General features: G+C 37.1%; 1 protein-coding gene across 1 annotated transcript in view; it reads left to right on the forward strand.

The window, feature by feature from the left end:
- crispld1 (cysteine-rich secretory protein LCCL domain containing 1) overlaps positions 1-14,269 on the forward strand; it is a 62,302-nt gene that overhangs the window by 16,704 nt on the left and 31,329 nt on the right. Inside the window, exons 3-9 of the mRNA XM_002937077.5 lie at positions 4,563-4,681; positions 4,761-4,893; positions 5,104-5,219; positions 5,479-5,579; positions 10,600-10,779; positions 12,567-12,627; positions 14,169-14,235. Of these exons, the coding sequence (XP_002937123.2) occupies positions 4,563-4,681; positions 4,761-4,893; positions 5,104-5,219; positions 5,479-5,579; positions 10,600-10,779; positions 12,567-12,627; positions 14,169-14,235 (777 nt within the window). The remainder of the gene's footprint in view (positions 1-4,562; positions 4,682-4,760; positions 4,894-5,103; positions 5,220-5,478; positions 5,580-10,599; positions 10,780-12,566; positions 12,628-14,168; positions 14,236-14,269) is intronic.

Here is a 14,269-nt window from a genome sequence, read left to right on the forward strand (position 1 = left end):
ATTTGCTAATTTTTGGGCAAAACAGGACAGATTCGCTCATCGCTAATAGGAGATTCTTCCTGAATTAGTAGATGAAATGTGAAAAGTATATACAGTATAAAGTGTATGTATGTGTTCTTTAAGAGACTCTGACACCTGTGGACATTAACACTAAAAAAAAAAGGTTTTTTCTTTAAGTCCTTTGTTTTATCCCGGCCATCACAGAGGGGACCTACAACACTCTTCCATTCTTTCTACTTGTCTGCAAACAAAAAAAATCAACTTAATTAGAAAGCAATTGTTTTACTTATCATCATCATCATCATCATCATCACTGACATGAGTTTATGTCGCATTTACATTCATTTAAAAGAAATAGGATTTCCAATAATTTATAGGACAAGCAAAGCGCAAAAGGTTGACCCCTAACGGTAATTAAATGCAGCCAATATTCTGCACAGTGTGAATATTTCATTCACCAAGACTATTTGTGAGGTTGGGCACTGGTATTGGGTGATCAGGTTAGCAGGGACTTGGCATATCAGTTCATCCCACAGATGTTGAGGTGTTCAGTTGGGTTGAGGTCAAGGCTCAGTAACATTCTTTAACTCCTAGGTCATTAAACCAACTATACCCATCTTGGTATGTGCATGGCAGTGTTATCATGCTAAAGTGACAAGAGAGGGCTTGTTAGACCATTATTCCATCTCTACCAAACTTTGTAGTGGGCTTTACACATTGAGACTCTGAGTACCCACCAAGCCTGGACTTGTCTGTTAGACTTTCAGGTGTGAAACATGAGCCATCACTTTAGAGGATTCATTTCCACCTCTCCAGAGGCATAGATCTTTGCCCCACTCCCCTAACACATGGCATTGCACATGGTGATGTTAGATTTAATGCGACTGCTGACCCATAAAGAAACCCATACTTCTAATGAATAGTTCTTGTTCTGATGTTGCTTGCAGAGAGTTTGTAACTCTCTGAGATGGAATTTTAGAAAGGCTGTCCAGATACTTTCAGCCAAATAAAGTGTCCTGTAACTTTTGGCCATATAATGTATCACAAAACTATGCCAGCAGATATATTCTTCTGCACTAAGCTTCCACAAAGAAGAGTATGGTTCGTTTTATTTTTTTTCAAGCTTCTTGATCTTTGTTTTACATTATAGAAGAACCAGTCATTGGGAACTTTGGATTAATGAAAAAGGAAATATATGCAGAAAAGAACTCTTGCTTAACTGTACGTTGTTCTCAGCTGCCTCTTTTCAATCTGACAAGAGTATAAACATTTAAATCATTCATAGGTAAAAGTGACTGTAGAACATTCCTATGTAGTAGAGACATCTCTGCCATTAGAAAATATCTGCATTACGTTCATTTCTCAGAATCAAGGACAGGCAACTTTTGGCTGTCAAACTGCAACTTGCATCATCACCCAACCCACCCAGCTAGTGAGTATGATGCAGTGTCAGACTGGGGTGTGTGGGGCCCAGCCCCCCCATGGGGCCCCCCACCGATGATGCCTCCCCCCGAGTGCGTGTACCTTATATGTAACTTTGCCGTAACTGGGGAAAGAAGGTCAACAGGGAAGCATCAATGCTTCGGATAGTGTCTGGGCCAGTGGGATCTACCAGGTTTTTCTTGGTGTCCCACCGGCCCAGACCCAATCCAAAACATTGACCCTTGTAGGACGCTGAGAATTGCAGGTCTGCAATCGCTGAAACATTGTAGTCAAGGAAGACAACTACATACTACCTAGCACTATATCTGAGGGGGTGTATGAAAACAATGTACAACCTGCTGTCATTCATCTCTCAGTAACACATCATCTAGGGATGGGGGTTAGCAATGATAGGAAACCTTTATGTAAATGCTAAAATTGTACAACATTTGTTACATAGCATAGGGTGTTTGTAGTTTTCTCTACATTTCCCAAATTAGCTTCTCTGTACTGCACTGTACTGTAAGCTTCCTGCTCTACCCTAAATCCATCAGGGCAATAACTTTTGAATGACATATTTATTGCAATGGCATCAGAGAGCTATACTACTTATATTTCCTTTTCCAACATGTGTACTACACCTTTAAAAAGATATATAGCGCTAGAAGTTGAGAGTGAGAAAAATGAATGGACAGCAAAGGCAAGTCAGAAGGCCCAAGACTTGAGGAGATGAAGTGATTGATGACTGCTGACAGGATTATTTCAGACAAAAGGTTTCCTGAACCAGGGACATATTTATGGCATGGTATTTGCTGTGGATATCCAAGAAGAGCCAGAGCTTTCTAGCAGTAACATAGGAGGGTAAATCGCAGCAGTGCCTGGAAGAGGATACTGAAACCTTTTTCTAAAGCGCAAAATGTAAAATCAAGAATGATAAAAGAATTTGACTTTACAGTGTGTATTTGTCTTCCCTGCATGTGTGTGCATTCATCTCCAAAGGAAGCATTTCATGCCTCATATGCAGGCATTTATATAAATGGGACATTCTTGGAATCCTGCATATCCAACAGGAGTTTTACTTCACTTAAAAAGTGTAATAAACAGAAAATGTATATACATGTATTGAAGTACTTGGACTGCACATGAGGCACAATTTATTTTTTGTATGAAGGAACATTTTATTACAGACTTTAACGCTGTTTCATGTGCCAGTCCCTTCTTTATTCTCAGTTTTAGGTAGAAATTTGGTATGGGCCCCTGCCATCAGAAGGGCCCTTTGGGGAAACCTTAGATAAAAGGTAGAAAGGCAGTTTTTGTGGCATTTTTGTTTACCTGGGTTTAGTTCTGGCTAAATTAAATCTGGAAGCATTTTTAAGGTAAATTATACTGGGTTTTTCCACCAGATATTTATTTTTATTCTGGCTTACTTTATAGACTTTTTTTTAATGATGGAAAGGAGTGGGTCAGAGGCTTAGAAATCTGGCTGTGACACTGGTGTGCTATGTTAATACATTGCTGCTTCAGGAAAGTCACCTCAGAATTTTCTTAGAACCCGACACAAAAAACTTTTAGGGTTCCTCAGACCTTTAGAAAGAAGTCCTGCTTTTAAACATACAAGGAAATCTTAGGACCTCATTGGTCACAGCATACTACGATCGCTACTGTTATGCCCCTGCACAGAATAAACACGAATAAGACTTTTTATTTCACATATGTAGCATGTATAAGCTAAACCAGCAGCTTGGACTTTAATATCAACGTTTACTTTTTATATAAATACAAGATACATGAATTCATATATTGTTTCTCAAAAGGAAATTTTCCTTCCAGAAGTAAATACTCAAAAATATAACGTTAGACACTGTCTGTATGTTGCTCCACAACAAAACAAGAAGCCTTGTTTCTGTCCCTATAATTTAGAACGACAAATACTTTTTTTTAAGTCAAAGTAACTCGACTGAAGAGGTGAGAGAAGTTCCTCGGAAGCCAAGGTGGCAAGCCTAATGTAAGAAAGAAGGGCCAAAATAAGTACAGAGGAGAAAATAAAACCTCTTCCTGGACGAAGATAGAGAGAGAGAAAAGTCACCAAGCGGGAAATTTCCTAAGTTAAAAATATTTGTAAAACAACAGAAGAAAGGAGTTTTATAAGGTGACACTGTAAAGTGAAATAAGGTAACAGGAATCCAATGGTGCATGGGAAGTAAAATGTACAACAAAAGGCTCATTTACAAACACAAAGCAATGGGCAAAGTGGTCAATTTTGGAGCAAATGGCCATGTTTATTACAGTCAACGCCGCATTTTTCCCAGAATTCCAGAGTTATTACAGGTGCATGCATACATTTTATTCATTTTGATGCTCCAGTATGGATACAGGTTTGTGCCAGTTTTGGAAAGTCATTTGCAAGTATTGGCACATGTTTTTTCCCCTGAGTTTGTGTGTTAATGGTGTTACTTCCATCATATGATGTCAAGTGTATTAATAGTATTCTGTATTCTGTTAACTAAATATTGATACAGTATATTGATTCTATCTGTCTAACTATCTCTTACACTTTCTACCTATATCACTTGGTGTTATGCACAGTTCTGGACAGTGCTGAACTTTTAATGTAAGAAACCTAATAATTTGTGTCATGTATTTTTAATCACAACAACCATAAGCAATTGTCTTAGGGACACCGCAGATGATTTCTTACGTATTATACAGATATATAAACATTACAATGAATTGTGGATTAAACATGCTAACACAGTATGGTTTATAATTCTTGTCCCGATCATTAAAAACAAAGTACAGGTATGGTATCCCTTATCCGGAAACCCGTTATCCAGAAAGCTCCGAATTACGGAAAGCCTGTCTCCCATAGACTCCATTTTAATCAAATTATTCTCTGGCAAATAAAACAGTACCCTGTAATTGATCCCAACTAAGATATTATTACCCCTTATTGGATGCAAAACAATCCTATTGGGTTTAATTAATGTTTTATTGATTTTTTAGTAGACTTAAGGTATGGAGATTAAAATTATGGAAAGACCCCTTTATCCGGAATACCCTTGGTCCTGAGCATTCTGGATATTGGGTCCTATACCTGTACTAAAATAATTTATGTTTTTTCTTTATTTTACTTTTTTTAGATATGGGATGTGGAACTTGAAAGGTCTGCAGAAGCCTGGGCAGAAACATGTCTATGGGAACACGGGCCAGCTGACTTACTTCCAGTCATTGGGCAGAATTTGGGTGCCCATTGGGGAAGGTATGTGTTATAATTTTAACCCTTATGATGGAAGAAGATACTTTTTTCAGATTTTAACATATTTTTTTTATTTTTAAAGGTATAGACCACCAACTTATCATGTCCAGGCTTGGTATGATGAAGTGAGAGACTATACATTTCCTTATCCACAAGAATGTGATCCCTACTGCCCATTTAGGTGTTCTGGTCCTGTCTGCACCCATTATACACAGGTATGGTATGTACATAAAATTAATTTAAGTTTTTGGAAAAAAAAAACATTTTAATTGCTGATAGATGAATAATAAAAAGACAAACAAATGCTATTAAAGATGCAGACAATCTATGTGTTAGATCTAAAGCGTGATGGAAAAATAAATAAAGTGAATGATATAGGATATTACATACAAAAATCTTATATATATTTGTTTTTCCTTATGTAGCTGGTATGGGCAACAAGCAGCAGAATTGGCTGTGCTATAAACTTGTGCCATAACATGAATGTCTGGGGACAGATTTGGCCAAAAGCAATATATCTTGTGTGCAATTACTCTCCAAAGTAAGTAATTATTTCATATTCATTTGTAATAATGAAATCTTTTTTTCTTGTTCTAAGAAATACATACTGTATATACTGCTATAGCTTGAGCTGGCATGTTGCTTTTAGACTTGAGATTAGAATGTAGGTCTTTTTTTGGCAACTGGTGGTAAAATTAAGTCATTTTAGCTTTGTACTTAACTCAAACATGTTGTGTGTCTGAGGCACTTGGTACAACAAATCATTTCATTATATTCACTTAGTGATTATGATTTTTTAGGGGAAATTGGTGGGGTCATGCTCCATACAAACATGGACATCCTTGTTCTGCTTGCCCACCCAGCTATGGAGGAGGCTGCAAGGACAATCTTTGCTATAAAGGTATAGTATTGCTTTGGATATTTCTTTCAATCATAAAACTGTAATATTGTTTTATATAATAGACAAACAAACATATGTAGTAGGCACTACTGACATATATAAACCTAAAAACCTAGCCCTTCTCCTCTTTTCCCCATCACTATTGATGACCATTAGTCCTGTTAATTCAGTACTCTGCCTGGGGGTTATGTTTAACAAGTCCCTTCTCAGTCTCTAACCATATTAATAACACTGCCAAAACCTGACACTTTCTTCTCGCCAATATTGCCAAGATACACCCCTTTCTTTCACAACAGCTAAAACACTAATCCATGCCCTTATCCTTTCCTGTTTAGATTACTGTAATCTCCTACTAACCAGCCTCCTAGACTCCCACCACTCTACCCTGCAAGCAATCTTAAACTCTGCTGCTGGGATCCTCCTGTTCTCTCATAAGATGGAACCTGTTCAGCCCCAAGTCATTTTTTTAGCATGGCCTCCTGTTAAGCAAAGGGTAGTGTAAGATTTGAACTATATTTAATAATAATAATAATAATAATAATAATAATAATAATAATATCATATTAATAATAATATTAATTACCCCTCTTACTAGGGTTCTGGTTCTGGTAAAATGAATATATTGAGTAGCAAATCAATGGATTGTTACAATGAAAAGATTAGTTAACAAAACACAATATATTTACATTATTTACATATACAGATTAATAACAAGTCTACATTATTATAGCTACCAAAAAACAAAGAACATGGTGGTCTGGTTCCTTTTCTCTAGCCATGGCCTCCTCTCTGGTCTGTCTCACATCCTGCCCGGTCACTTCTGAAAATACTTTTGCTAATAATTTGTGCCTGTATTTTACCCAACCATTTCGATTGTAAGCTCTACGGGGCAGTGTCCTCCTTCCTACTGTGTCTCATACCACATGGCACTTAATCTCTGTGTATTTATACTTATTTATTGAATTTATTATAACAATTGTCCTCCCTGTGTGTAATTGTGTATATTGTAAGACTGTACATACAAACATTATAGATTTTCATACATTAATACAAAAAAGGTGGAACAAAAGTGAAAACAAGTACAGGTATGGGATCCCTTATCCAGAAACCTGTTATCCAGAAAGCTCCAAATTACGGGAAGCCTGTCTCCCATAGACTCCATTTTAATCAAATAATTCAGAATTTTAAAACTGATTTCCTTTTTCTCTGTAATAATAAAACAGCACCTTATACTTGATCCCAACTAAGATATAAATAATCCTTATTGGATGCAAAACAATCCTGTTGGGTTTTATTAATGTTTTATTGATTTTTTAGTAGACTTAAGGTATGGGGATCCAAATGACAGAAGATCCCTTTTCCGGAATACCCTTGGTCCGGAGCATTTTGGATAATGGGTCCTAAACCTGTACCTACATTATGAGAAATGCAAAGAGAAATATGTCTATACATAATGACAGAGTTTGTCTCTTATCATATTATTTTTTGTGTAGAATATATATATATATTTGGATATTTATGACACCTTTAGATGGTGTTGTGATCTTTGTATTTATGGATTTTAATAGATATAAAAAAATATCCAAGCATACACAAACATTTAGGGGCTGATTTACTAACCCACGAATCCGACCCGAATTGGAAAAGTTCCGACTTGAAAACGAACATTTTGCGACTTTTTCGTATGTTTTGCGATTTTTTCGGATTCTGTACGAATTTTTCGTTACCAATACGATTTTTGCGTAAAAACGCGAGTTTTTCGTATCCATTACGAAAGTTGCGTAAAAAGTTGCGCATTTTGCGTAGCGTTAAACTTACGCGAAAGTTGCGCATTTCGTAGCGTTAAACTTAACGCTACGAAAAATGCGCAACTTTTCGCGTAAGTTTTAACGCTACGCAAAATGCACAACTTTTTACGCAACTTTCGTAATGGATAGGAAAACTCGCGTTTTTACGCAAAAATCGTATTGGATCCGAAAAATTCGTAAAGAATCCGAAAAAATCGCAAAACATACGAAAAAATCGCAAAGTACCGATCATTACGAAAAAAACGCAATCGGACTCCATTCGACCCGTTCGTGGGTAAGTAAATCAGCCCCTTAGGCTGCATTCAAGTTTCATTACTGTGTAAAAAAGATTTAAGGAAAGCCAAAATGTTGGTGGAGTAGTTAGACCTTCTTTGAGGCAAAGAAATTTGACCCTGTTGATGTTTCTGACATTGATGTTGATTGTCGTTCCTTCTGCTTTCAACAACCATAAACCATTTTCGGATTGAAATCGAAGATAATTCACTCTCACAAAACACAGTAAGGCCATATAAATCTCTAAATGCTTACAGAGAGCAAATCCTCCTGTGAAAATCAATCTTCAGAAATGGAAATTGCCCAGAACTACTAAAGTCAAAGCATGATCTGGCTGAGCAAGAGAAATGTCTGGCAGAAGAGCCTAAAGTGGGTCAGAAGTGTAAAGCACAACCCACAGTGCAATGAAATGTTAAGTGGTTTATCTGTAACTGGAGAAGCTTATCTTCAAGAAATATGTATCATAGGTAATCTTCAATAGACTCATCTCAAAAACATTGGAAAAATCATTGGAAAAATGCAAATAAAAACTTGAAAAACTTGAGCCAACAACCTTTTAAGACAAAGTTCTTTAAAGGTGGGAAATAAAAAAAGTAACGAGTTTGGTCACAAACCTGCAGGATACATTTTAAGAAAACAATGAGAATCTGTCTAGTTACCAAAACTGCCATGGTGACTCCCAATTAAGTTAACTTTTAATATGTTATAGAATGGGCTATTCAACATTTCAATTGGTCTTCATCATTTATTTCTGTTTTTGAATTATTTGCCTTCTTCTTCTGACTCTTTCAAAGGAGGCTCACTGACCCCTCCAGCCAGAAACTATTTTCTATTTCTCTATGAAGCTACAATTTAATTGTATAAAATTGTAATTTTATTGTTATTCTATAACTTATGTTTCTATTCAAAGCCTCTCCTATTCATATATCAGCCTCTCATTCAAATCACTCCCTGGTTGCTAAGGTAACTTGGACCCTAGCAACCACATAGTCAAAAAATAACAAATGATAGAAATGAAGACTAATTACAGATTGTCTCAAAATATTAGTCTACTTGATGTGAACAATTCCCTTAAGGCAATAAATCCTGAGTGTCAACGCTTTTTACTTTGTTAGACCAATACTCGCCATGATGGAATACAACTATGCTGAAAGTACACAAAAATGATTGCTTGGGTGGAAGGAGGAATATCAGCAAATCATAGATGATAGTGTATTGCAGTCTTCAATTAAACTGAAAATGTTAAGATATTTTTAAATACAAAATAATTCCAACATTTTACAAAATCATCTGTGAAGTAGTTGCTAGAAGAAAGCAGAAGGTCACCCAACTGAATATTTTTGGAGCTTGCAGAAGAATGGGCATTAAACTCCATAAGCCATGATAAGGATACCATTAGCCAGCTACAGGGAATGATTGGGAGCTGTTATTTCTCATTTTCAAATCAGTAGGTGGGGGACTATTAGAATGCTGGCTGAAACGTTAACGATTTTGAAAGTATGTAAAAAAATAGGATGAAGTTTGTTCTACCTTTAAATATGATTCCACCATGATAATATCTGTGTTTTTGTTGCAGAGAATATTTACAGTCTACCAAGACTCGTTCCTTTGCTTTTGTCTTTAAAGAAAAAAGTAGTATTAGTAAGAAGTCATTACAGATTACATTAAACTGAATTCTTTTCTTTAACACATGTCAGTAGATTCACTAATACAGGGATCCCCAACCTTTCCTTACCTGTGAGCCACATTCAAATGTAAAAAAAGTTGGAGAGCAACACAAGCATAAAACATGTAACAAATAGGGTCTCTGATTGGGGATTTGCAAGCCCCTATGTGGACTGGCAGCCTTCAGAAGGCTCTGTTTGGCAGTACAGCTGCTTTCTATCCAACCAAAACTTGCCAAAAAGCCAGGAATTCAAAAATAAGCACCTGCTTTGAGGCCACTGGGAGCAACACCAAAGAAACCGGTGAGCAATATGTTGCTCAAAAGCCACTGGTTGCAGATCACTGCATTAATATATAAGCTAGGACACCCAAACTGTTTGAGTTCAGCTAAACTAAATATATTAAAAAATAATACATGTAAATTTTATTACAGTGGAATATTTTTGGGACATAAGGTCTTAGGACATGCCAGGACAGCAGACTTGGGCCATGCTGGAGAATATAGGAAGGTAACTGTGGGTGTAGATGTTTAATGAGTGCTTCAGTTGACCTTTAAGCAACTTTACTTAACTTTTTAAAAATGATAGGTTTTCATGAGCTATGTGACCAAGTAGTTGTAGATGCACCAACCAAACAAATAGTTAAGCAAACATTTACAATGTATCTGTTAAACGTGCATGGTAACCATTCATATGCAAAATGAATACTTTTACTGTTCCAATACATTTTTTTCGACAGACATACTTTAAAAATAGCTTTTGAGGCATTGTTTTTCTCAAGAGCTTGGCACTCAGCTGAGATTATTTACCCATTGCTGTGAAAGGTCTGTGTATTTTGTACTTCTGTGTATTCATACAGAATAACACATGCTTGTAGCACTCTTCAACCCTGGAGTCATGTCTCCTGACACAAGGATTAATGGCCATCTTGATGTCCCTTGAATAAATAGTTTGGTGGTCTCACCTCAGTCTCCAGTGAACCAAAGTCTTCTTTTTTCAACCACAACTAGCAATTAGGCAGAGCGTTACGATGTTGGCAGCCATGCAGGGAAGATGATTATTACTGGTCTGCTGGGCTTTTCCTAGAGATCAAACAAGGTCACTTGAGTCTATAAACTCTAATGCAGAGACATTACAAGCACAGCTGACAGATTTCATTCTATGCCTATGCATATATGTAAGTTTTTAAGACAAATCTACTTTTTCTGCTTGATTCTTAATATAAGGTGCCAGTGAACTCCTTAAACGTGCAGTTATTTTGTATTCATTTTACAGATGGTTCGGATTTGCATTATCCCCTTCCTGAACCTGAAGAAGAGACCAATGAAATTGAGGGGCAAAGTTCAAAAGTTCTGGATACCACATCCCAAAGCAGAGCTAGAACCAACTCCCCAACGTCTTCCACCAGGGTGGAGAGTTTTGATAACAATGAAGTCATCAGCACTGAACAAATGTGTAAGACGTTTTCATTTTAAATAAACTGAAGTAAACACTTGCACTCATTTTGAAAGGGTTATTAAAAATGAGGCTTTCAGACTAAATGCAGGCATTGATCTTATATGATTTGAAATGTATATTTTGAGGTATTACAGATGGACAGCGACATTTTGTAAGAAAGGAAACACTAGAAGGTTCCCCCTACTGAAACTGGAAACAGCAGTGGAAGAGCTTTAGTCATTTGTTTGATTTAGAGCTGTCAAACATTGTGTTTGAATATCACACATAGTAACTATTTAAATGCTATATAAATAGTGCAGATCCAAATTTCCTTGTGCTAGTAGTAGAAGTGAACAGTAGGTAGCATTAATATGCAACAGTTTTATTGCCCAAAAGGGAAACCAGTATTTAAAGGAAAGAAGCACAGGAGCAAGTTTCACTGTTAATAATATTAGATTTGTATACATTCTGCTCATTTTCTGATTTATAAAAAGATTCCGTGCAACCTGCCTGGAACCTTTTGGTCTAGAATTTTCTCAATTGAGAGAAATCTAATACTATTTTCAGTGAAAGTACAGAAGAGACGGCTAACCCTATGTAGCAAAGTAATGGGACATATAAAATAAGTGAGACAGCGAGAATTACAAAGAAGGGTAGGCAAAACCCTAAATCAGCATAATGGGGGCAATGACTTTTTGGTGTTCAGAAATAATTCATATAGATTGTAAGCTCTACGGGGCAGGGACCTCCATCCTCTTGTGTCTTTGACTCTTAACTTATTGCAGCTGTATCTTGTATTTATTGTTATACTTTGTATTTATCTATTATTATCTTATTAACCCCCTGTTTGTATTAATGTATTCTACTGTACAGCGCTGCGTACATAAGTAGCGCTTTATAAATAAAGATATACATACAATATAGGCCAAGGGTATAGAGTCGGGAATAATAAATTAGACCATGAGTATTGCCTCTCCCCTGTAACTCCAGACTTAAATGAAAACTATAACCGCAACTATGTAGGGCTCTGTAAAAATATACTTTATAAAACAGCTCTATTTAAAATATATTATTAAAAATATACGTTTTTTTGCCGGGACAATGGGAAAAATCCTGGTGGGCCCCGGCGGCCCAGACCTGATCCTTGCCGGCGCCCCCCTTTGCCCGATTGCTCCTCCCCTGACAGGTTTAATTTACGCGCACGGGGGAGGACGTCGGGTATAAAAGGATGTAAAAGGGCAATATTTACTGATATATATATATTCCAGTTTAGAAGGATTCTTGAATAGAATACCTAATATGATATAAACAATCTGTTGGTATAGTTAACCCCTAAGAGGGCTCCTAGGATGCAATAAATATGGGATACATTCAGCTGAATCCAAAAAATGTGTGGTATAAATTCAGTAAGCCTAGAACCTATACAGTTCATGTGGGCTAAACCCAAAGTTCATTAGTGGATGATTCTTTATGTCCCTTTTAGTAAAATAAATAATGAAGTTAGTATTTAGCTCCTACCCGCCAGAGATATACCTCACCTGTTATGTGATACTTGCGTAAAAGCTGTAAAATAAAAAAAGTACAGTATGTATGTCCCCCAATTATGGCTCCAAGTGTGGGGTTGAAACTTTCTAAATGTTAGCAGTGGATGTTAAAAACATCAAACATATATAAAAATAATTTAGCTTCATCTGCGCTGTTCAGTGTGCAAAAGTGATGTTCTTGTGAGAGTAATTGTCAGAATTTAGAATATCTGTTTAAGAATTTCTGTTTGTAACATTTTTATTATTATTTTCAAATTACAGCTCAAATTGTGTCATGTGAGGTGCGCTTGAGGGATCAGTGTAAAGGGACAACATGTAACAGGTGATTTTTAATCATTTTCTAATATCTGAGCACCAGTGTTGGACTGGGACCCCAGGGGCCCATCAGAAAACCTTAGACCATGGCCCGACTCTCCAGCCTATTTTTAATCCTTTCCTTACTCAACCACTTTATTCTCCAAGTCTCTTTTATTTACATGCTAGCATCTATTCTTCCATCTATTTCTCCTCTTTATTCCCATTGAGAAATAGGGAATGATCATGAAATAGGCCAAATGGTTAGGAGCAGGAGGGTCCACTGACCCCTGGGCCCACCGGGAGTTTTCCTGGTATCTTGGTGGGCCAGTCCGACACTGCTGAGCAACTCCAAAAGTATGTTGCCTTATAACACAACTTTTACTGCCTATACCTGCTTGTGCTTTTAGTTATACATGGCATGTGGTTTGTCGCCCTATCGATTAAACACTCTGTAGGAGGGGAGCAGAATTCCATGATCACCTTCGCCTGTCGATTGACAGATGTTTATTGCTTCAAAACACATGGGCCTGCCTGTGTCAATACAACAATGTGCAATTGCAGCTTTTTTTCCTTGCAATTTGAATGGGGGAAGATCTGAAGTGTTTTGCCCCCCCCCGGACATAAACACTATAATTCACCATATGTGCTATTACCCTTACACCTGGAACATTTGACATAGGTGCATAATGTTTATTATTTGTAGTTGCTGCTCTCTTAATAAGTAGCTACTTGGTGCCAAAACCTAAAAAACATATAACAATTACAGCAGAACCCTGATTTTACACCCATTGATTTTACATTTTCCTAGAACTGATGCCATTTTGTCATAGTCCCATTCAAGCGAGCTGCATTTTTTTCTTTTCTGGGGTGCCACTATGTTATTTGAGGCCCAAGCTCATAGGTATCTTCCTGCAGTCTGGGGTACTTTCTTCTAGAGCACAGTGCCACTATGACTAATCTGTTTTGAAATATACCCTGTGCTGCCTGGGAGGGCACACATAGATTATAGCAGGGATCCCCAACCTTTTATACCAGTGAGCCACATTCAAATGGAAAAAGTGTTGGGGAGCAACACAAGTATAAGAAAAAGTTTCTGGGGGTGCAAATAAAAGCTGTAATTGGCTATATGATAGCCCCTATGTGAACTGGCAGCCTACAGAAGACTCTGTTTGGCTTTACACTGGGTTTTATGCAACCAAAACTTCCCTCCTAGCCAGAAATTCAAAAATGAGCACCTACTTTGAGGCCACTGGGAGCAACATCCAAGGGGGTTAGTGAGGAACATGTTGCTTACAAACCACTGGTTGGGGGGTCACTGGATTATAGTAAACTCAGCAAAAGTACCATATTGGGGTCTCTGTCTCTCAGGTATCTTCTGATTTGCAGTTCATCAACAGCTGCTGAGCTGCAAGTTGAAGATCTTTTCAGGGAAGAACTCATATTAAACTGCGGGGTCAGATGAGGATTTCAGACATCTTTTAGGCATAGCACTCTAAATATATTCTAAAAGGCTTTCCTCTTTCTATTGTATTATATTTATATCCTATATGTATGTTTTAATTACAGATATGAGTGTTCCGCTGGTTGTTTGGAGAGCAATGCCAAAGTTATTGGAAGCGTACATTATGAAATGGTAACTATATACTACTTCTGGCCCCAGCTGCCTT

This window comes from Xenopus tropicalis, chromosome 6 (assembly GCF_000004195.4).
Source record: "Xenopus tropicalis strain Nigerian chromosome 6, UCB_Xtro_10.0, whole genome shotgun sequence".
NCBI lineage: Eukaryota > Metazoa > Chordata > Amphibia > Anura > Pipidae > Xenopus > Xenopus tropicalis.